At 39.4% G+C, this 26,342-nt stretch overlaps 1 protein-coding gene across 2 annotated transcripts in view; it reads right to left on the bottom strand.

Annotated features, from left to right (window-relative positions):
- Positions 1-17,900, bottom strand: part of p4ha3 (prolyl 4-hydroxylase, alpha polypeptide III) — a gene marked incomplete at its 3' end in the record, with an annotated part of 34,770 nt that extends 16,870 nt beyond the window's left edge. For both annotated transcript variants that reach the window (XM_080521230.1, XM_080521231.1), the window contains exon 1: positions 17,804-17,900. In XM_080521230.1, the coding sequence (XP_080377356.1) occupies positions 17,804-17,832 (29 nt within the window). In that variant the 5' untranslated portion in view covers positions 17,833-17,900. The remainder of the gene's footprint in view (positions 1-17,803) is intronic.
- Between the last annotated feature and the right edge of the window lie 8,442 nt (positions 17,901-26,342).

Below are 26,342 nucleotides of genomic sequence, written 5' to 3'. Positions count from 1 at the left end.
ACACACACACACACACACACACACACACACACACACAACACCAACACACACACACAACACACACACACAATCTGAGCGCCACTATTCTTATTTTATACTATTATTAATATCCTCTCTCTCGCTCCTTTTTAAACTTTCGCTTTACTTTCAAAGTGTGAGAGAAACGAGTCACTTCCCAATGTCATATTAAAAAATCAAAAAAAAAAAATTTTTTAAAGCATGTGTTTGTTTTGTGCACCGGCGACCTCTGCCGGCGGCCAGTCGCCATTACAGCCAACTGTGCGTCAAACATGATTGAATATGACCGATCCCACATGGAAAGAACCTATACGAGGACATATGCGCATATATGAAACTATAAGCAGTTTTATATGCACATATATGCTGCGATATATGTGCATATATGTGCCACAGATAGGCAAAATTGAGGTGCATATATGTGAATACACAGGCCATATAGGTCTCCCTGTACTGCTTCTTTATTTCCACATAAATATATAGCCCATATTTAACTTTGACAACTGTCCGTACATTATCAAGGCAATAACTAAGAACTAACTAAAAAACCAATTATGCAAGAAGAACATATAGGTGCATACATGCACACATATATACCTGCATATATGTACCTATATAGGTACCTGTATGCACGCATATGTGTACATATAGGTGCATTTATGTACATAGAATATAGGAAATGGGCCAATTTTATATATGTCACATATATTAAAAACCTATATTAAGACATATATGTTTATATAGGTTCTTTCCATGTGGGATTGTTCATCTGGGGTGTGAAACTTTACAACTCATTCTAACATTTAGCGTGTGCGCGCGTGTGTGTGTGTGTGTGCGTGCGTGCGTGCTTGTATATGAAACAGTAAGTGTGACGTGTTCTGTTCCTGGAGGAAACAGAGGAGGAAGGAAATAGTTTGGAACATAAAAAGGAGCAAAAAAAATAAAAAATAAAGGTGAAATTGTCCATTTTGTAGAAATTGAATGAGTTTGTTTTGGAACTGAAGGAGGTTCCGTTGTCATGAATTCAGGGAGCGTCCACTGAGACTCGCTCAAGTTTTTAAAATCGAAAATCTTTTTTTTTTTTTTTTTTTTTTTAATCTTTACATCATAATTATTATCCTTTAACAGATTGAGACCAAACGTCCAGCACTGTTTGTTACCAGGCATTGATATTAGTCCGGTTCTAAGAGATCCGGTTATTTCTTATATAACTGACAAGGACAAGTTCTATTGACAAGTTGACATTTCCACCTCATTAAACTGACGTACAACCTGGAGTTCAACTCCCAACAACTCATAGGATCAAGTCCAACAACTCCTCGTGGTCATAAAAGTCACATTTGTAAATTATAAAGTAGAACTAAACTGTAGAGTTTGCATGTTTTCCTGAGTGTGTGTGTGTGTGTGTGTGCGTGTGTGTGTGTGTGTGTGTGTGTGTGTGTGTGTGTGTGTGTGTGTGTGCGTGTGTGTGTGTGTGTGTTTTCTCTGGGCGTCTTCCAGTTCACCTGGTCGACGCAGCTGATTTCCAATGAGGCACAATAAAAGCTGGACAGTGAATGAATGTATTTCATGAATCCAGGCCGGGACGTATTTTCACCAGAAAACATCCTCAACATGTATAAAACATTTTATTTTTGTAAATAACGCCCTGAATAGAATAACATTTATTTTAGACATTTTGTGGGAGAAAAAAACAACAACCCAATATAGAATAATTACAATAAATAGCTGCCTAAATAAAATACACTTTTAAATGTTTGTATTATCTGTTGGAGAAGCTTGTATGTATATTTGTGTATATTAACAATACGAGGCACATTCGACTCGTCAACCTTCTGTATTTTGGTCTTTTGAATAAAGCTTGACCATCAACGTGTTGTACGACCTGATGTTTGACAAACTCCACATCTGGAGCTCCTTTGAGGGGAAACGAGGGGAAAGTCCAGCAACCATTCCTCCGACGTCAACCCTCCGTTGAGTTTCACCTTCGGTGGAGCAACAACCCAACCGATGGTCTCGGAGGATTCTACCACTGCAGCTCTACGTTCACGTGAACAGGCGGCAGCTGCAGCGTCTTCAACATTTTTACACTTTGTGCTTCAGAGTCGAGGATCTCGGGAATTTCTGAACCCTGAACTGTCAGGAGGTCTGCAGGTAGACGTCTTCAAGGTGTGTGTTGGAGGTTGGAGGTTGGCGGTTGGCGGTTGGCGGTCTGGCAGTTGGAGGTTGGAGGTTGGCGGTCTGGCGGTTGGCAGTTGGAGGTTGACGGTCTGGCAGTTGGCAGTTGGAGGTTGACGGTCTGGCAGTCAGACGGTTGGCGGTCTGGCGGTCTGGCAGTTGGAGGTTGGCGGTCTGGCGGTCTGGCAGTCTGGCAGTTGGAGGTTGGAGGTTGACGGTCTGGCAGTCAGGCGGTTGGCGGTTGGCGGTTGGAGGTTGGAGGTTGGCGGTCTGGCAGTCAGGCGGTTGGAGGTTGGCGGTCTGGCGGTCTGGCAGTCTGGCAGTTGGAGGTTGGAGGTTGACGGTCTGGCAGTTGGAGGTTGGAGGTTGACGGTCTGGCAGTTGGAGGTTGGAGGTTGACGGTCTGGCAGTTGGAGGTTGGAGGTTGGCGGTTGGAGGTTGGAGGTTGGCGGTCTGGCAGTCAGGCGGTTGGAGGTTGGCGGTCTGGCGGTCTGGCAGTCTGGCAGTTGGAGGTTGACGGTCTGGCAGTCAGGCGGTTGGCGGTTGGCGGTTGGAGGTTGGAGGTTGGCGGTCTGGCAGTCAGGCGGTTGGAGGTTGGCGGTCTGGCGGTCTGGCAGTCTGGCAGTTGGAGGTTGGAGGTTGACGGTCTGGCAGTCAGGCGGTTGGCGGTTGGCGGTTGGAGGTTGGAGGTTGGCGGTCTGGCAGTCAGGCGGTTGGAGGTTGGCGGTCTGGCGGTCTGGCAGTCTGGCAGTTGGAGGTTGGAGGTTGACGGTCTGGCAGTTGGAGGTTGGAGGTTGACGGTCTGGCAGTTGGAGGTTGGAGGTTGACGGTCTGGCAGTTGGAGGTTGGAGGTTGGCGGTCTGGCGGTCTGGCAGTCTGGCAGTTGGAGGTTGGAGGTTGGAGGTTGACGGTCTGGCAGTTGGAGGTTGGAGGTTGACGGTCTGGCAGTTGGAGGTTGGAGGTTGACGGTCTGGCAGTTGGAGGTTGGAGGTTGGCGGTCTGGCAGTCAGGCGGTTGGCGGTTGGAGGTTGGAGGTTGGAGGCCTAGTCTTTCAGGAAGCAGGCGCTCCGTCCCACGGCCTGAGCGCGGCGCCCGGCCGCACCCTGCCGGCGCAGCGGAGCACGGCCGTGGCGAGGTGCGCCCGCAGGCCCCGGTCCCTGAAGCCGTAGATGAGCGGGCTGAGGAAGCGCGGCACCAGGATGAAGCTGAAGTAGTTGAAGAAGGCCACGTCCTCCGGCGGCCAGTCGGCGTGCAGCACGACCAGCGAGGCGGTGATGGCGTCGGTGAACGCCAGGACGCTCAGCAGCAGCTGGAAGGCGTGCAGCAGCACCGTGTGCATGGCGCGGCTCACCGACGCCTTGTCCTGCCGCAGCGTCCGGGTCTCCAGCAGGATCCTCACGTACGTGAAGAGGATGACGGCGGCCACGGCGGCGAAGAACAGCACGCTGGCCGCCGCGCGGAACAGCGCCTGGACGGGCGAGGAGTTCACCGTCACGCTCTTGCAGAGCGTCGGCGTGGAGAAGACGTCCACGGCGGCGTCCGGCCCGCCGAGGGAGAACTCGGTGATGGTGAACAGGCAGCTGGCGAGCCACAGGCACAGGACCACCACCCAGACGCGGTCGGAGCGCCAGGCGGCCGGGCGCCGCAGCGGGCGGAGGATGGCGGCATGACGCTCCAGCGACATGGCGGCCAGGATCAGCGGCGTGTTCTGGAAGGTGACGGTGGACAGCAGCAGCAGCGGGACGCAGTAGGCGACGGCGAAGCGCACCCGCGCCATGGCGAGGAGGAAGAGCGCCACGGAGGACAGCACCTGCAGCGTGTCGTTGACCAGCATGTGGGCGAACAGGACGTAGCGGGACGTCTCCAGGAAGTGGCGGCGGGAGGCGAAGACGTGCAGCATGACGGCGACGCAGCAGAGGAAGACGCAGAAGACGGGGACGACCACGCACACCTTGACCACCACCGACACGCTCCTCTGGGACGTGGCGTTGAGCCGGGGGTCGCTGACGTTCTGCATCGCCGCCGCCGCCGGGCCGGAGAGGGGACGCCGCCGGGACGTCCTGGGAGACGGAGCGAGCAGGACGCAGACGTACGATTCTAAACACGCGGCGTGGAAGAAAAGACGGACGGCCTGGGTACGGGGACTCCGCTTGAGGACGTCCTCTACCATCAGACGTCGTTCTGCTCTTATGATGATGAAACACCACCTCGGTAAACATCTTAGACCCCGCCCCCCCCCCCCCCCCCCCCGCCCCCCTCCACCCTCCACCCTCCACCCCTCATCTCTTGAGTTTGACCTGCAGTGTGTCCCGTCCCCCTCCAGAGACTCACGGAGACACAAACAGCTCCAGGTTGTCCTCCATCACGAGACTCGTAAACAACAGTTTGTTCACAAAACACTTTGTTCTGACTGAACGTTTATTATTTCAGTTTCACCCCCTTGAAATTAACGTTCGTTTGTTTATCACTTAACATTCGTCCCATTTTGTCCAACGAGGATCCATTTCAGACGTTTACATAATATTATTGACAAACACTGAGTTGTTTCTGTTTTATTGACACTGAGATTAAATCTATCTATCTGTCTATCATCTATCTATCTATCTATCTATCTATCTATCTATCTATCTATCTATCTATCATCTATCTATCTATCTATCTATCTATCTATCTATCTATCTATCTATCTATCTATCTATCATCTATCTATCTATCTATCATCTATCTATCTATCTATCATCTATCTATCTATCTATCTATCTATCTATCTATCTATCTATCTATCTATCATCTATCTATCTATCTATCATCTATCTATCTATCTATCTATCTATCTATCTATCTATCTATCTATCATCTATCTATCTATCTATCTATCTATCTATCTATCTATCATCTATCTATCTATCTATCATCTATCTATCTATCTATCTATCTATCTATCTATCTATCTATCTATCTATCTATCATCTATCTATCTATCTATCTATCATCTATCTATCTATCTATCTATCTATCTATCTATCTATCTATCTATCTATCTATCTATCATCTATCTATCTATCTATCTATCTATCTATCTATCTATCATCTATCTATCTATCTATCTATCTATCATCTATCTATCTATCTATCTATCTATCTATCTATCTATCTATCTATCTATCATCTATCTATCTATCTATCATCTATCTATCTATCTATCATCTATCTATCTATCTATCTATCTATCTATCTATCTATCTATCTATCTATCTATCTATCTATCTATCTATCTATCTATCATCTATCTATCTATCTATCATCTATCTATCTATCTATCTATCTATCTATCTATCTATCTATCTATCATCTATCTATCTATCTATCTATCTATCTATCTATCATCTATCTATCTATCTATCATCTATCTATCTATCTATCTATCTATCTATCTATCTATCTATCTATCTATCTATCATCTATCTATCTATCTATCATCTATCTATCTATCTATCTATCTATCTATCATCTATCTATCTATCTATCTATCTATCTATCTATCTATCATCTATCTATCTATCTATCTATCTATCATCTATCTATCTATCTATCTATCTATCTATCATCTATCTATCATCTATCTATCTATCTATCATCTATCTATCTATCTATCTATCTATCTATCATCTATCTATCTATCTATCTATCTATCTATCATCTATCTATCTATCTATCTATCTATCTATCTATCTATCTATCTATCTATCTATCTATCTATCTATCATCTATCTATCTATCTATCATCTATCTATCTATCTATCTATCTATCTATCTATCATCTATCTATCTATCTATCTATCTATCTATCTATCATCTATCTATCTATCTATCTATCTATCTATCTATCTATCTATCTATCTATCTATCTATCTATCTATCATCTATCTATCTATCTATCTATCTATCTATCTATCATCTATCTATCTATCTATCTATCTATCTATCTATCTATCATCTATCTATCTATCTATCATCTATCTATCTATCTATCATCTATCTATCATCTATCTATCATCTATCTATCTATCTATCTATCTATCTATCTATCATCTATCTATCTATCTATCTATCTATCTATCATCTATCTATCTATCTATCTATCTATCTATCTATCATCTATCATCTATCTATCTATCTATCATCTATCTATCTATCTATCTATCTATCTATCATCTATCTATCTATCTATCTATCTATCTATCATCTATCTATCTATCTATCTATCTATCTATCTATCTATCATCTATCTATCTATCTATCTATCTATCTATCTATCTATCTATCTATCTATCATCTATCTATCTATCTATCATCTATCTATCTATCTATCTATCATCTATCTATCATCTATCTATCTATCTATCATCTATCTATCTATCTATCTATCTATCTATCATCTATCTATCTATCTATCTATCTATCTATCTATCTATCTATCTATCTATCATCTATCTATCTATCTATCTATCTATCTATCATCTATCTATCTATCTATCTATCTATCTATCTATCTATCTATCATCTATCTATCTATCATCTATCTATCTATTTATCTATCTATCTATCATCTATCTATCATCTATCTATCATCGATCTATCTATCTATCATCTATCTATCTATCTATCTATCTATCTATCTATCTATCTATCATCTATCTATCTATCATCTATCTATCTATCTATCTATCTATCTATCATCTATCTATCATCTATCTATCATCTATCTATCATCTATCTATCATCTATCTATCTATCATCAATCTATCTATCTATCTATCATCTATCTATCATCTATCTATCATCTATCTATCATCTATCTATCTATCTATCTATCTATCTATCTATCTATCTATCTATCTATCTATCTATCATCTATCTATCTATCTATCATCTATCTATCTATCTATCTATCTATCTATCATCTATCTATCATCTATCTATCATCTATCTATCATCTATCTATCATCTATCTATCTATCTATCTATCTATCTATCTATCATCTATCTATCTATCATCTATCTATCATCTATCTATCTATCTATCTATCTATCTATCATCTATCTATCATCTATCTATCATCTATCTATCTATCATCTATCTATCTATCTATCATCAATCTATCTATCTATCTATCTATCTATCTATCTATCTATCTATCTATCTATCTATCATCTATCTATCTATCTATCTATCTATCTATCATCTATCTATCTATCTATCTATCTATCTATCTATCTATCTATCTATCTATCTATCTATCTATCTATCATCTATCTATCTATCTATCATCTATCTATCTATCTATCTATCATCTATCTATCTATCTATCTATCTATCATCTATCTATCATCTATCTATCTATCTATCTATCTATCTTATCTATCTATCATCTATCTATCTATCTATCTATCTATCTATCTATCTATCTATCATCTATCTATCTATCTATCTATCTATCTATCTATCTATCTATCTATCATCTATCTATCTATCTATCATCTATCTATCTATCTATCTATCTATCTATCTATCTATCTATCATATATCTATCTATCTATCTATCTATCTATCTATCTATCATCTATCTATCTATCTATCTATCATCTATCTATCTATCATCTATCTATCTATCTATCTATCTATCATCTATCTATCTATCTATCATCTATCTATTATCTATCTATCTATCATCTATCTATCTATCTATCTATCTATCTATCTATCATCTATCTATCTATCTATCTATCTATCTATCATCTATCTATCTATCTATCTATCATCTATCTATCTATCTATCTATCATCTATCTATTTATCTATCTATCTATCTATCATCTATCTATCTATCTATCATCTATCATCTATCTATCTATCTATCTATCATCTATCTATCTATCATCTATCTATCATCTATCTATCATCTATCTATCTATCTATCTATCATCGATCTATCTATCTATCATCTATCTATCTATCTATCTATCATCTATCTATCTATCTATCTATCATCGATCTATCTATCTATCATCTATCTATCTATCTATCTATCATCTATCTATCTATCTATCATCTATCTATCTATCTATCTATCATCGATCTATCTATCTATCATCTATCTATCTATCTATCTATCTATCTATCTATCTATCTATCTATCTATCTATCATCTATCTATCTATCTATCTATCTATCTATCTATCTATCTATCTATCATCTATCTATCTATCCATCATCTATCTATCTATCATCTATCTATCTATCTATCATCTATCTATCTATCTATCATCTATCTATCTATCTATCTATATATCTATCTATCATCTATCTATCTATCTATCTATTTATCTATCATCTATCTATCTATCTATCTATCTATCTATCTATCTATCTATCATCTATCTATCTATCTATCTATCATCTATCTATCTATCTATCTATCTATCATCTATCTATCTATCTATCTATCATCTATCTATCTATCTATCTATCTATCTATCATCTATCTATCTATCTATCATCTATCTATCTATCTATCTATCATCTATCTATCTATCATCTATCTATCTATCTATCTATCTATCATCGATCTATCTATCTATCATCTATCTATCTATCTATCTATCTATCTATCATCTATCTATCTATCATCTATCTATCTATCTATCTATCATCTATCTATCTATCTATCTATCATCTATCTATCTATCATCTATCTATCTATCTATCTATCTATGATCTATCCATCTATATATCATCTATCTATCCATCTATCTATATATCTATATATCTATCTATCTATCTATCATCTATCTATCTATCTATCTATCTATCTATCTATCTATCTATCTATCTATCATCTATCTATCTATGTATCATCTATCTATCTATCTATCATCTATCTATCTATCTATCTATATATCTATCTATCATCTATCTATCTATCTATCTATCTATTTATCATCTTTCTATCTATCTATCTATCTATCATTTATCTATCTATCTATCTATCTATCTATCTATCATCTATCTATCTATCTATCTATCTATCTATCATCTATCTATCTATCTATCTATCTATCTATCTATCTATCTATCATCTATCTATCTATCATCTATCTATCTATCTATCTATCTATGATCTATCTATCTATATATCATCTATCTATCCATCTATCTATCTATCATCTATCTATCTATCATCTATCTATCTATCTATCTATCATCTATCTATCTATCATCTATCTATCTATCTATCTATCTATCATCGATCTATCTATCTATCATCTATCTATCTATCTATCTATCTATCTATCTATCTATCATCTATCTATCTATCATCTATCTATCTATCTATCATCTATCTATCTATCTATCTATCATCTATCTATCTATCATCTATCTATCTATCTATCTATCTATGATCTATCCATCTATATATCATCTATCTATCCATCTATCTATATATCTATATATCTATCTATCTATCTATCATCTATCTATCTATCTATCTATCTATCTATCTATCTATCTATCTATCATCTATCTATCTATGTATCATCTATCTATCTATCTATCATCTATCTATCTATCTATCTATATATCTATCTATCATCTATCTATCTATCTATCTATCTATCATCTTTCTATCGATCTATCTATCTATCATTTATCTATCTATCTATCTATCTATCTATCTATCATCTATCTATCTATCTATCTATCTATCTATCTATCATCTATCTATCTATCTATCTATCTATCTATCTATCTATCTATCATCTATCTATCTATCATCTATCTATCTATCTATCTATCTATGATCTATCTATCTATATATCATCTATCTATCCATCTATCTATCTATCATCTATCTATCTATCATCTATCATCTATCTATCTATCTATCTATCTATCTATCATCTATCATCTATCTATCTATCTATCTATCTATGATCTATCTATCTATATATCATCTATCTATCCATCTATCTATCTATATATCTATCTATCATCTATCTATCTATCTATCTATCTATCATCTTTCTATCTATCTATCTATCTATCGTCTATCTATCTATCTATCTATCTATCTATCTATCATCTATCTATCTATCTATCTATCTATCTATCATCTATCTATCTATCTATCTATCTATCTATCTATCTATCTATCTATCTATCTATCTATCTATCTATCTATCTATCTATCATCTATCTATCTATGTATCATCTATCTATATATCTATCTATCTATCTATCTATCTATCTATCTATCTATCATCTATCTATCTATCTATCTATCTATCTCTCTATCATCTATCTATCTGACTATCTATCTATCTATGTATCATCTATCTATATATCTATCTATCTATCTATCTATCATCTATCTATCTATCTATCTATCTATCTATCTATCTATCTATCTATCTATGTATCATCTATCTATATATCTATCTATCTATCATCTATCTATCTATCTATCTATCTATCTATCTATGTATCATCTATCTATATATCTATCTATCTATCTATCTATCTATCATCTATCTATTTATCTATCTATCTATCTATCATCTATCTATCTATCTATCATCTATCTATCTATCATCTATCATCTATCTATCTATCTATCATCTATCTATCTATCTATCATCTATCTATCTATCTATCTATCTATCTATCTATCTATCTATCATCTATCTATCTATCTATCTATCATCTATCATCTATCATCTATCATCTATCTATCATCTATCTATCTATCTATCATCTATCTATCATCTATCTATCTATCTATCTATCATCTATCTATCTATCTATCTATCTATCTATCTATCTATCTATCATCTATCATCTATCATCTATCTATCTATCTATCTATCATCTATCATCTATCTATCTATCTATCTATCTATCTATCTATCATCTATCTATCTATCTATCTATCTATCTATCTATGTATCATCTATCTATATATCTATCTATCTATCTATCTATCATCTATCTATCTATCTATCTATCTATCTATCTATCATCTATCTATCTATCTATCTATCTATCTATCTATGTATCATCTATCTATCTATCTATCTATCTATCTATCTATCATCTATCTATCTATCTATCTATCTATCTATCATCTATCTATCTATCTATCTATCTATCTATCTATCTATCTATCTATCTATCTATCTATCTATCTATCATCTATCTATCTATCTATCTATCATCTATCATCTATCTATCTATCTATCATCTATCTATCTATCTATCATCTATCATCTATCTATCTATCTATCTATCTATCTATCTATCATCTATCTATCTATGTATCATCTATCTATCTATCTATCATCTATCTATCTATCTATCTATATATCTATCTATCATCTATCTATCTATCTATCTATCTATTTATCATCTTTCTATCTATCTATCTATCTATCATTTATCTATCTATCTATCTATCTATCTATCTATCATCTATCTATCTATCTATCTATCTATCTATCATCTATCTATCTATCTATCTATCTATCTATCTATCTATCTATCATCTATCTATCTATCATCTATCTATCTATCTATCTATCTATGATCTATCTATCTATATATCATCTATCTATCCATCTATCTATCTATCATCTATCTATCTATCATCTATCTATCTATCTATCTATCATCTATCTATCTATCATCTATCTATCTATCTATCTATCTATCATCGATCTATCTATCTATCATCTATCTATCTATCTATCTATCTATCTATCTATCTATCATCTATCTATCTATCATCTATCTATCTATCTATCATCTATCTATCTATCTATCTATCATCTATCTATCTATCATCTATCTATCTATCTATCTATCTATGATCTATCCATCTATATATCATCTATCTATCCATCTATCTATATATCTATATATCTATCTATCTATCTATCATCTATCTATCTATCTATCTATCTATCTATCTATCTATCTATCTATCATCTATCTATCTATGTATCATCTATCTATCTATCTATCATCTATCTATCTATCTATCTATATATCTATCTATCATCTATCTATCTATCTATCTATCTATCATCTTTCTATCGATCTATCTATCTATCATTTATCTATCTATCTATCTATCTATCTATCTATCATCTATCTATCTATCTATCTATCTATCTATCTATCATCTATCTATCTATCTATCTATCTATCTATCTATCTATCTATCATCTATCTATCTATCATCTATCTATCTATCTATCTATCTATGATCTATCTATCTATATATCATCTATCTATCCATCTATCTATCTATCATCTATCTATCTATCATCTATCATCTATCTATCTATCTATCTATCTATCTATCATCTATCATCTATCTATCTATCTATCTATCTATGATCTATCTATCTATATATCATCTATCTATCCATCTATCTATCTATATATCTATCTATCATCTATCTATCTATCTATCTATCTATCATCTTTCTATCTATCTATCTATCTATCGTCTATCTATCTATCTATCTATCTATCTATCTATCATCTATCTATCTATCTATCTATCTATCTATCATCTATCTATCTATCTATCTATCTATCTATCTATCTATCTATCTATCTATCTATCTATCTATCTATCTATCTATCTATCTATCATCTATCTATCTATGTATCATCTATCTATATATCTATCTATCTATCTATCTATCTATCTATCTATCTATCATCTATCTATCTATCTATCTATCTATCTCTCTATCATCTATCTATCTGACTATCTATCTATCTATGTATCATCTATCTATATATCTATCTATCTATCTATCTATCATCTATCTATCTATCTATCTATCTATCTATCTATCTATCTATCTATCTATCTATGTATCATCTATCTATATATCTATCTATCTATCATCTATCTATCTATCTATCTATCTATCTATCTATGTATCATCTATCTATATATCTATCTATCTATCTATCTATCTATCATCTATCTATTTATCTATCTATCTATCTATCATCTATCTATCTATCATCTATCTATCTATCTATCATCTATCTATCTATCATCTATCATCTATCTATCTATCTATCATCTATCTATCTATCTATCATCTATCTATCTATCTATCTATCTATCTATCTATCTATCTATCATCTATCTATCTATCTATCTATCATCTATCATCTATCATCTATCATCTATCTATCATCTATCTATCTATCTATCATCTATCTATCATCTATCTATCTATCTATCTATCATCTATCTATCTATCTATCTATCTATCTATCTATCTATCTATCATCTATCATCTATCATCTATCTATCTATCTATCTATCATCTATCATCTATCTATCTATCTATCTATCTATCTATCTATCATCTATCTATCTATCTATCTATCTATCTATCTATGTATCATCTATCTATATATCTATCTATCTATCTATCTATCATCTATCTATCTATCTATCTATCTATCTATCTATCATCTATCTATCTATCTATCTATCTATCTATCTATGTATCATCTATCTATCTATCTATCTATCTATCTATCTATCATCTATCTATCTATCTATCTATCTATCTATCATCTATCTATCTATCTATCTATCTATCTATCTATCTATCTATCTATCTATCTATCTATCTATCTATCATCTATCTATCTATCTATCTATCATCTATCATCTATCTATCTATCTATCATCTATCTATCTATCTATCATCTATCATCTATCTATCTATCTATCATCTATCTATCTATCTATCTATCTATCTATCTATCTATCTATCTATCTATCTATCTATCTATCATCTATCTATCTATCTATCTATCATCTATCATCTATCATCTATCATCTATCTATCTATCTATCTATCTATCATCTATCTATCATCTATCTATCATCTATCATCTATCTATCTATCTATCATCTATCTATCTATCTATCATCTATCATCTATCTATCTATCTATCATCTATCTATCTATCTATCATCTATCATCTATCTATCTATCTATCTATCATCTATCTATCATCTATCATCTATCATCTATCTATCTATCTATCTATCTATCTATCATCTATCATCTATCATCTATCTATCTATCATCTATCTATCTATCTATCTATCTATCTATCTATCTATCTATCTATCTATCTATCTATCTATCATCTATCATCTATCTATCTATCATCTATCTATCTATCTATCTATCATCTATCTATCATCTATCATCTATCATCTATCTATCTATCTATCTATCTATCTATCATCTATCATCTATCTATCTATCATCTATCTATCTATCATCTATCTATCTATCTATCTATCTATCTATCATCTATCTATCTATCTAAGGAGAAAGGACAAACTTAGTGGAGAGGGGTACAGTGTCTCTGAAAGGACAAACTTAGCCAAAGGGACAACGGTGTCTCTGAAAGGACAAACTTAGTGGAGGGGACTACGGTGTCTCTGAAAGGACAAACTTAGTGGAGGGGACTACGGTGTCTCTGAAAGGACAAACTTAGTGGAGGGGACTACGGTGTCTCTGAAAGGACAAACTTAGTGGAGGGGACTACGGTGTCTCTGAAAGGACAAACTTTGACCACATACACAATGCTCATATAAAACAATATAGTTTTTGCGAGATCTTGTTTTTTTGGGTTTTTTTGTCCCTATGTCCCTTCAGGGGCTCCGTAGAAACGTGTCCTCAATCAGAACTCTAGTGTTTTTCCCCGACCCGTTCCAGCTGGAACCTGCTGGACTGAGACCTGCTGGACTGAGACCTGCTGGACTGAGACCTGCTGGACTGAGACCTGCTGGACTGAGGCCTGCAGATTTGGCCGAGCGCCAGCGCCTCCTGCAGGCGGCAGTTAGATCTGGTGGTTCTGAGGGTAGTCATGGTGAAAGTCACAAAGCTGCTGCACGCCCGTTCAAACGCCCTCGTTTCCCACGCCTGCCGGTCCCGACCCGGTGGACGGGGGGGGGGGGGGCGGGACAAGCGGGGGCAGTAGGTCGCAGACGCCGTGTTTGAAGCTGGACGAGGACATATTGTCCTCATTTTCAGCGCGTCGGCACTTTTCCAGGACGTCACGGGGGGGGGGGGGGGGGCTTTTTAATGATTTACTGTATATGTCCTCAATGTTTATCTTGCAGCAGCGTCCAGAAACAAGCTAAACCGCCTTCTGCTGCTTCTTGCTGCACCGAAATACTTTGCAATTTGACACCAGCCTCGCAGTCTCTCGCTGGGTTGCTGCAGCTGAAGCGGATTTCAAAATAAGAGTGGACAACACCTTCAGTCTCTAAGTTATCACGTCTATTGCATTTGAGACGCCGAGCTTTTCAGCTCTTCAGCTTTTTAATTGTCAAATTGAATTACACATTTTTTTAAACGTCTTCATTTAAAAGGAGACAGTGCAATTTCATAAAACACGTGGCTAAAAAAACAAGTCAGAACTAGCCAGAAGGCTCGTTTTCATCTGCAGTCATGATGTAAAAAGGCCATAAAATGACAGCTACAATAAAAAAATAGGCAAACAGTAAAATACATATGCAAACACTTGCTGTACAATTAAGAAAACACAACATCAAAGTATCACAACGGCTTATCCTTTCATCTTTTAGTGTCGGCGGCTGTATGTGTTGATAAGCCGCATTGAAATAAAGCAAAGACTTTTCAAAAAGAATAATTTGCCTCCCACTTGACAAAATGAGGCCCGTTGTGTTGGTCCGGCTTGTAAAATCCTGATAAAAACAGAGTTTCCAGTGTGAACATCAGACACAACATTAGTTCAGTTAATGTTTGGAGGCACGTGAGGGAAAAGCTGGCGTACATTTTTAACAAAAGACACGTTTCAGCAGCAGTTTGAGTTTCGTCAACGACTCCAGGATTGAAAAACCTGCAGTTATACTTCTAAAGTTTAATAACTCTCTGATAGTGGATCCAGGTCTGATCGTTTTGGTCTTCGGTTTAGAGATCAAAGTGCAAAATGACAGGGAAAAAAAAAAAAGCAGGATGGGGTTGAAAACGGGGGCATTTGTGCAGCGCTGCAAGGCTTTTACAGCGTTTCACAACCTGCAGGCCTGTTTTTTCTTTTTTGTCGAAGACGACGTTTTCCTCGTTGGGCCTGAGCCCAGGTCCCAGACCAGACCCCCCCCCCCCCCCCTCCCCCGATCAGTAATTAACAGACCTGGCTGATCATTAACCCCCCAGTCCAAATGTACAACCCAGGAGTTTTTCACTGGACAAACAAGGGGGCTGCTGCCGTGACGACGGCTCTGCGTCAGGACGGAGGCGTCCTCCAAAACAAAGTCCCCCCCCCCAACCCCCCCACCCCCTCCTTCATTCTGTTTCTCCTGTTTGTTTGTTTTTTTTTTTTTTTTGTACGTTTGGAAATAAATAAATAAATGGATAAATAGATCATATAAAAAGAAAGAAGGAAAGAAAGAAAGAAAGAAAGAAAGAAAGAAAGAAAAAAATGGGTAAATGAGTAAATAAATAAATAAATAAATAAATAAATAAATAAATAAATAAATAAATAAATAAATAAATATTTTTTAAATAAAAAATACAAATAAATAAATAAATAAATATTTTTAAAATGAAAATAAAAAGAAATAATTATATAAAAAAATAAGTAAAAAATAAAAATAAATAAATACATATTTTTAAATAAAAAATACAAATAAATAAATAAATACATATTTTTAAATAGAAAATAAATAAATAAATAAATAGATAAACGACTCTCCCCAGACAGGACGTCGTTTCAGTCTCAGTTTGTTTTCATTATATTTCTACATTTCTTCCTTTTTTCCCTCCTTTCTCGTCGTCACTGTTTCTTCTTTTCTCCTCCTGTTTCTCCTCGTCTAAAGGTGTTTTTGTTTGTTTTGTTTTTATTAAATCTGATCGATCGTCTGTTGACGGATCAACAACTTGCTGGACTGACGTGTGTCTGGATCAGCTCACGTCTCAGTGGCGGTTTGTGATAAACGGCCTGTCGACCTTTGACCTCCAGCAGCAGAATCACAGCAGAAAGAGAAAAAACCTGGAAAACAAGCAATAAAGGCCGATACGAGTTGTTTACGAGCAGAAGATACGCGTTGTTTACGAGCAGAAGACGGAGATACGACGTTCTTCACTCTGGAACGTCCGCAGGTCAAACTTCTGCCGACAAACACGCAAGAAAACGACACTTTAAAAAAAAAAAAGTTTGTTTTTCTATTGATCCGCAGCTCTTTTTAACACCAGAACTCACATTTGACTTTGTTGTTGTTTTAACTCTCACATTGTAACAATCGAGAATCGCACCACATGTCCAGATACAAGCTGGTGTCGCTGATCCAGGATCAGTTTGATCCTGATCCGTCAGGATAAACAGGCCTCATGTGGACCCGCCGCCGTATCTGAGGAACACGCAGATAAAACCTCCGACGCACGTCGCGTCAGTGGATCAATAACTTCTACGTCAGCCGGGGTGAACACCTCCCCCCCCGCAGCGCGGAGCCGCGGCCGCGCTGAGCAGCGACAGGAGCAGCCACACGGGCTGCATCTTCCTCCTCCTCCTCCTCCTCCTCCTCCTCCTCCTCCTCTTCCTCCTCCTCCTCTTCTTCCTCCTCCTCCTCCTCCTCCTCCTCCTCTTCTTCCTCCTCCTCCTCCTCCTCCTCCTCTTCTTCCTCCTCCTCCTCCTCCTCGTCCTCTTCTTCCTCCTCCTCCTCTTCCTCCTCCTCCTCCTCCTCCTCCTCCTCCTCCTCCTCCTCTTCTTCCTCCTCCTCCTCCTCCTCGTCCTCTTCTTCCTCCTCTTACTCCTCTTCTTCCTCCTCCTCCTCCTCTTCTTCCCCCTCCTCCTCCTCCTCGTCCTCTTCTTACTCCTCTTACTCCTCTTCTTCCTCCTCCTCCTCCTCTTCTTCCTCCTCCTCCTCCTCCTCGTCCTCTTCTTCCTCCTCTTCCTCCTCCTCCTCCTCCTCCTCCTCTTCTTCCTCCTCCTCTTCCTCCTCTTCTTCCTCTTCTTACTCCTCCTCCTCTTCCTCCTCTTCTTCCTCTTCTTACTCCTCCTCTTCTTCCTCTTCCTCTTCCTCCTCTTCCTCCTCTTCCTCTTACTCCTCTTCTTCCTCCTCCTCTTCCTCCTCCTCTTGCTCTTCCTCCTCCTCCTCCTCCTCTTCTTCCTCTTCCTCCTCCTCCTCTTCTTCCTCCTCCTCCTCCTCCTCTTCCTCCTCCAGACCCACCGGGACTGTTTCCTCACCGACGTGCAGTCAGTCACTATCCCTCTTTTTTTTTTTCTTTCTTTTTTTTTGGGAGGAGGGTTTCCCTCCCGCACCTCCTCCACGTGGTCACTCACACACACACACACACACACACACACACACACACACACACACACACACACACACACACACACACACACACACACACACACACACACACAATCTGAGCGCCACTATTCTTATTTTATACTATTATTAATATCCTCTCTCTCGCTCCTTTTTAAACTTTCGCTTTACTTTCAAAGTGTGAGAGAAACGAGTCACTTCCCAATGTCATATTTAAAAAATCAAAAAAAAAAATTTTTTTAAAGCATGTGTTTGTTTTGTGCACCGGCGACCTCTGCCGGCGGCCAGTCGCCATTACAGCCAACTGTGCGTCAAACATGATTGAATATGACCGATCCCACATGGAAAGAACCTATACGAGGACATATGCGCATATATGAAACCTATAAGCAGTTTATATGCACATATATGCTGCATATATGTGCATATATGTGCCACAGATAGGCAAAATTGAGGTGCATATATGTGAATACACAGGCCATATAGGTCTCCTGTACTGCTTCTTTATTTCCACATACATATATAGCCCATATCTCACTTTGACAACTGTCGTACATTATCAAGGCAATAACTAAGAACTAACTAAAAAACAATTATGCAAGAAGAACATATAGGTGCATACATGCACACATATATACCTGCATATATGTACCTATATAGGTACCTGTATGCACGCATATGTGTACATATAGGTGCATTTATGTACATAGAATATAGGAAATGGGCCAATTTTATATATGTCACATATATTAAAAACCTATAGGTTCTTTCCATGTGGGATTGTTCATCTGGGGTGTGAAACTTTACAAACTCATTCTAACATTTAGCGTGTGCGCGCGTGTGTGTGTGTGTGTGCGTGCGTGCGTGCTTGTATATGAAACAGTAAGTGTGACGTGTTCTGTTCCTGGAGGAAACAGAGGAGGAAGGAAATAGTTTGGAAACATAAAAAGGAGCAAAAAAATAAAAAATAAAGGTGAAATTGTCCATTTTGTAGAAATTGAATGAGTTTGTTTTGGAACTGAAGGAGGTTCCGTTGTCATGAATTCAGGGAGCGTCCACTGAGACTCGCTCAAGTTTTTAAAATTGAAAATCTTTTTTTTTTTTTTTTTTAATCTTTACATCATAATTATTATTCCTTTAACAGATTGAGACCAAACGTCCAGCACTGTTTGTTACCAGGCATTGATATTAGTCCGGTTCTAAGAGATCCGGTTATTTCTTATATAACTGACAAGGACAAGTTCTATTGACAAGTTGACATTTCCACCTCATTAAACTGACGTACAACCTGGAGTTCAACTCCCAACAACTCATAGGATCAAGTCCAACAACTCCTCGTGGTCATAAAAGTCACATTTGTAAATTATAAAGTAGAACTAAACTGTAGAGTTTGCATGTTTTCCTGAGTGTGTGTGTGTGTGTGTGTGCGTGTGTGTGTGTGTGTGTGTGTGTGTGTGTGTGTGTGTGTGTGTGTGTGTGTGTGTGTGTGTGTGTGTGTGTGTGTGTGTGGTGTGTGTGTGTGCGTGTGTGTGTGTGTGTGTTTTCTCTGGGCGTCTTCCAGTTCACCTGGTCGACGCAGCTGATTTCCAATGAGGCACAATAAAAGCTGGACAGTGAATGAATGTATTTCATGAATCCAGGCCGGGACGTATTTTCACCAGAAAACATCCTCAACATGTATAAAACATTTTATTTTTGTAAATAACGCCCTGAATAGAATAACGTTTATTTTATACATTTTGTGGGAGAAAAAAACAACAACCCAATATAGAATAATTACAATAAATAGCTGCCTAAATAAAATACACTTTTAAATGTTTGTATTATCTGTTGGAGAAGCTTGTATGTATATTTGTGTATATTAACAATACGAGGCACATTCGACTCGTCAACCTTCTGTATTTTGGTCTTTTGAATAAAGCTTGACCATCAACGTGTTGTACGACCTGATGTTTGACAAACTCCACATCTGGAGCTCCTTTGAGGGGAAACGAGGGGAAAGTCCAGCAACCATTCCTCCGACGTCAACCCTCCGTTGAGTTTCACCTTCGGTGGAGCAACAACCCAACCGATGGTCCCGGAGGATTCTACCACTGCAGCTCTACGTTCACGTGAACAGGCGGCAGCTGCAGCGTCTTCAACATTTTTACACTTTGTGCTTCAGAGTCGAGGATCTCGGGAATTTCTGAACCCTGAACTGTCAGGAGGTCTGCAGGTAGACGTCTTCAAGGTGTGTGTTGGAGGTTGGAGGTTGGCGGTTGGCGGTTGGCGGTCTGGCAGTTGGAGGTTGGAGGTTGGCGGTCTGGCAGTTGGAGGTTGGAGGTTGGCGGTCTGGCGGTTGGCAGTTGGAGGTTGACGGTCTGGCAGTCAGACGGTTGGCGGTTGGAGGTTGGAGGTTGGAGGTTGGCGGTCTGGCAGTCAGGCGGTTGGAGGTTGGAGGTTGGCGGTCTGGCAGTCAGGCGGTTGGCGGTCTGGCAGTTGGAGGTTGGCGGTCTGGCAGTCTGGCAGTTGGAGGTTGGAGGTTGGCGGTCTGGCAGTCTGGCAGTTGGAGGTTGGAGGTTGACGGTCTGGCAGTCAGGCGGTTGGCGGTTGGCGGTTGGCGGTCTGGCGGTCTGGCAGTCTGGCAGTTGGAGGTTGGCGGTCTGGCAGTCTGGCAGTTGGAGGTTGGAGGTTGGCGGTCTGGCAGTCTGGCAGTTGGAGGTTGGAGGTTGACGGTCTGGCAGTCAGGCGGTTGGCGGTTGGCGGTTGGCGGTCTGGCGGTCTGGCAGTCTGGCAGTTGGAGGTTGGCGGTCTGGCAGTCTGGCAGTTGGAGGTTGGAGGTTGGCGGTCTGGCAGTCTGGCAGTTGGAGGTTGGAGGTTGACGGTCTGGCAGTCAGGCGGTTGGCGGTTGGCGGTTGGCGGTCTGGCGGTCTGGCAGTCTGGCAGTTGGAGGTTGGCGGTCTGGCAGTCTGGCAGTTGGAGGTTGGCGGTCTGGCGGTCTGGCAGTCTGGCAGTTGGAGGTTGGAGGTTGACGGTCTGGCAGTCAGGCGGTTGGCGGTTGGCGGTTGGCGGTTGGAGGTTGGAGGTTGGCGGTCTGGCAGTCAGGCGGTTGGAGGTTGGCGGTCTGGCGGTCTGGCAGTCTGGCAGTTGGAGGTTGGAGGTTGACGGTCTGGCAGTCAGGCGGTTGGAGGTTGGAGGTTGACGGTCTGGCAGTCCGGCAGTTGGAGGTTGGAGGTTGGAGGTTGGAGGCCTAGTCTTTCAGGAAGCAGGCGCTCCGTCCCACGGCCTGAGCGCGGCGCCCGGCCCGCACCCTGCCGGCGCAGCGGAGCACGGCCGTGGCGAGGTGCGCCCGCAGTCCCCGGTCCCTGAAGCCGTAGATGAGCGGGCTGAGGAAGCGCGGCACCAGGATGAAGCTGAAGTAGTTGAAGAAGGCCACGTCCTCCGGCGGCCAGTCGGCGTGCAGCACGACCAGCGAGGCGGTGATGGCGTCGGTGAACGCCAGGACGCTCAGCAGCAGCTGGAAGGCGTGCAGCAGCACCGTGTGCATGGCGCGGCTCACCGACGCCTTGTCCTGCCGCAGCGTCCGGGTCTCCAGCAGGATCCTCACGTACGTGAAGAGGATGACGGCGGCCACGGCGGCGAAGAACAGCACGCTGGCCGCCGCGCGGAACAGCGCCTGGACGGGCGAGGAGTTCACCGTCACGCTCTTGCAGAGCGTCGGCGTGGAGAAGACGTCCACGGCGGCGTCCGGCCCGCCGAGGGAGAACTCGGTGATGGTGAACAGGCAGCTGGCGAGCCACAGGCACAGGACCACCACCCAGACGCGGTCGGAGCGCCAGGCGGCCGGGCGCCGCAGCGGGCGGAGGATGGCGGCATGACGCTCCAGCGACATGGCGGCCAGGATCAGCGGCGTGTTCTGGAAGGTGACGGTGGACAGCAGCAGCAGCGGGACGCAGTAGGCGACGGCGAAGCGCACCCGCGCCATGGCGAGGAGGAAGAGCGCCACGGAGGACAGCACCTGCAGCGTGTCGTTGACCAGCATGTGGGGCGAACAGGACGTAGCGGGACGTCTCCAGGAAGTGGCGGCGGGAGGCGAAGACGTGCAGCATGACGGCGACGCAGCAGAGGAAGACGCAGAAGACGGGGACGACCACGCACACCTTGACCACCACCGACACGCTCCTCTGGGACGTGGCGTTGAGCCGGGGGTCGCTGACGTTCTGCATCGCCGCCGCCGCCGGGCCGGAGAGGGGACGCCGCCGGGACGTCCTGGGAGACGGAGCGAGCAGGACGCAGACGTACGATTCTAAACACGCGGCGTGGAAGAAAAGACGGACGGCCTGGGTACGGGGACTCCGCTTGAGGACGTCCTCTACCATCAGACGTCGTTCTGCTCTTATGATGATGAAACACCACCTCGGTAAACATCACCCCGCCCCCCCCCCCCCCCCCCCCCCCCCCCCCCGCCCCCCTCCACCCTCCACCCTCCACCCCTCATCTCTTGAGTTTGACCTGCAGTGTGTCCCGTCCCCCTCCAGAGACTCACGGAGACACAAACAGCTCCAGGTTGTCCTCCATCACGAGACTCGTAAACAACAGTTTGTTCACAAAACACTTTGTTCTGACTGAACGTTTATTATTTCAGTTTCACCCCCTTGAAATTAACGTTCGTTTGTTTATCACTTAACATTCGTCCCATTTTGTCCAACGAGGATTAATTTCAGACGTTTACATAATATTATTGACAAACACTGAGTTGTTTCTGTTTTATTGACACTGAGATTAAATCTATCTATCTGTCTATCATCTATCTATCTATCTATCTATCATCTATCTATCTATCTATCTATCTATCTATCTATCTATCTATCTATCTATCTATCATCTATCTATCTATCTATCTATCTATCTATCATCTATCTATCTATCTATCTATCTATCATCTATCTATCTATCTATCATCTATCTATCTATCTATCTATCATCTATCTATCATCTATCTATCATCTATCTATCATCTATCTATCTATCTATCTATCTATCTATCATCTATCTATCTATCTATCATCAATCTATCTATCTATCTATCATCTATCTATCATCTATCTATCTATCTATCTATCTATCTATCTATCATCTATCTATCTATCTATCTATCATCAATCTATCTATCTATCTATCATCTATCTATCATCTATCTATCATCTATCTATCATCTATCTATCATCTATCTATCTATCTATCTATCTATCTATCTATCTATCTATCTATCTATCTATCTATCATCTATCTATCTATCTATCATCTATCTATCTATCTATCTATCATCTATCTATCTATCTATCTATCTATCATCTATCATCTATCATCTATCATCTATCATCTATCTATCTATCTATCTATCTATCATCTATCTATCATCTATCTATCATCTATCATCTATCATCTATCTATCTATCTATCATCTATCTATCTATCTATCATCTATCTATCTATCTATCTATCATCTATCTATCATCTATCATCTATCATCTATCTATCTATCTATCTATCATCTATCATCTATCTATCTATCATCTATCTATCTATCTATCTATCTATCTATCTATCTATCTATCTATCATCTATCATCTATCTATCTATCATCTATCTATCTATCTATCTATCATCTATCTATCATCTATCATCTATCTATCTATCTATCTATCTATCATCTATCATCTATCTATCTATCATCTATCTATCTATCTATCTATCTATCTATCTATCTATCATCTATCTATCTATCTATCTATCATCTATCTATCTATCTATCATCTATCATCTATCTATCTATCTATCTATCTATCTATCTATCTATCATCTATCTATCTATCATCTATCTATCATCTATCATCTATCTATCTATCTATCTATCTATCTATCTATCATCTATCATCTATCTATCTATCATCTATCTATCTATCTATCTATCTATCATCTATCTATCTATCTATCTATCTATCTATCATCTATCTATCTATCTATCTATCATCTATCTATCTATCTATCATCTATCATCTATCTATCTATCATCTATCTATCTATCTATCTATCTATCATCTATCTATCTATCTATCTATCTATCTATCATCTATCTATCTATCTATCTATCATCTATCTATCTATCTATCATCTATCTATCTATCATCTATCTATCTATCTATCTATCTATCTATCATCTATCTATCTATCTATCTATCATCTATCTATCTATCTATCTATCTATCTATCATCTATCTATCTATCTATCTATCTATCATCTATCTATCTATCTATCTATCTATCTATCTATCTATCATCTATCTATCTATCTATCTATCTATCATCTATCATCTATCTATCTATCATCTATCTATCTATCTATCTATCTATCTATCTATCATCTATCTATCTATCTATCTATCATCTATCTATCTATCTATCATCTATCTATCATCTATCATCTATCATCTATCTATCTATCTATCTATCTATCTATCTATCTATCATCTATCTATCTATCATCTATCTATCTATCTATCTATCTATCTATCTATCATCTATCTATCTATCTATCTATCATCTATCTATCTATCTATCATCTATCTATCTATCATCTATCTATCTATCTATCTATCTATCTATCATCTATCTATCTATCTATCTATCATCTATCTATCTATCTATCTATCTATCTATCATCTATCTATCTATCTATCTATCTATCATCTATCTATCTATCTAAGGAGAAAGGACAAACTTAGTGGAGAGGGGTACAGTGTCTCTGAAAGGACAAACTTAGCCAAAGGGACAACGGTGTCTCTGAAAGGACAAACTTAGTGGAGGGGACTACGGTGTCTCTGAAAGGACAAACTTAGTGGAGGGGACTACGGTGTCTCTGAAAGGACAAACTTAGTGGAGGGGACTACGGTGTCTCTGAAAGGACAAACTTTGACCACATACACAATGCTCATATAAAACAATATAGTTTTTGCGAGATCCCAAGATTGTTTTTTTGGTTTTTTTTGTCCCTATGTCCCTTCAGGGGCTCCGTAGAAACGTGTCCTCAATCAGAACTCTAGTGTTTTTCCCCGACCCGTTCCAGCTGGAACCTGCTGGACTGAGACCTGCTGGACTGAGGCCTGCAGATTTGGCCGAGCGCCAGCGCCTCCTGCAGGCGGCAGTTAGATCTGGTGGTTCTGAGGGTAGTCATGGTGAAAGTCACAAAGCTGCTGCACGCCCGTTCAAACGCCCTCGTTTCCCACGCCTGCCGGTCCCGACCCGGTGGACGGGGGGGGGGGGGGGGGCGGGACAAGCGGGGCAGTAGGTCGCAGACGCCGTGTTGAAGCTGGACGAGGACATATTGTCCTCATTTTCAGCGCGTCGGCACTTTTCCAGGACGTCACGGGGGGGGGGGGGGGGGGGGGGGGGGGGGGGGCTTTTTAATGATTTACTGTATATGTCCTCAATGTTTATCTTGCAGCAGCGTCCAGAAACAAGCTAAACCGCCTTCTGCTGCTTCTTGCTGCACCGAAATACTTTGCAATTTGACACCAGCCTCGCAGTCTCTCGCTGGGTTGCTGCAGCTGAAGCGGATTTCAAAATAAGAGTGGACAACACCTTCAGTCTCTAAGTTATCACGTCTATTGCATTTGAGACGCCGAGCTTTTCAGCTCTTCAGCTTTTTAATTGTCAAATTGAATTACACATTTTTTTAAACGTCTTCATTTAA

Source organism: Blennius ocellaris (genome assembly GCF_963422515.1).
Source record: "Blennius ocellaris genome assembly, contig: SCAFFOLD_63, whole genome shotgun sequence".
NCBI classification, from domain to species: Eukaryota; Metazoa; Chordata; class Actinopteri; order Blenniiformes; family Blenniidae; genus Blennius; species Blennius ocellaris.
The sequence above is the reverse complement of the archived record's forward strand: the minus strand, read 5'-3'. Positions and strand labels throughout refer to the sequence as shown.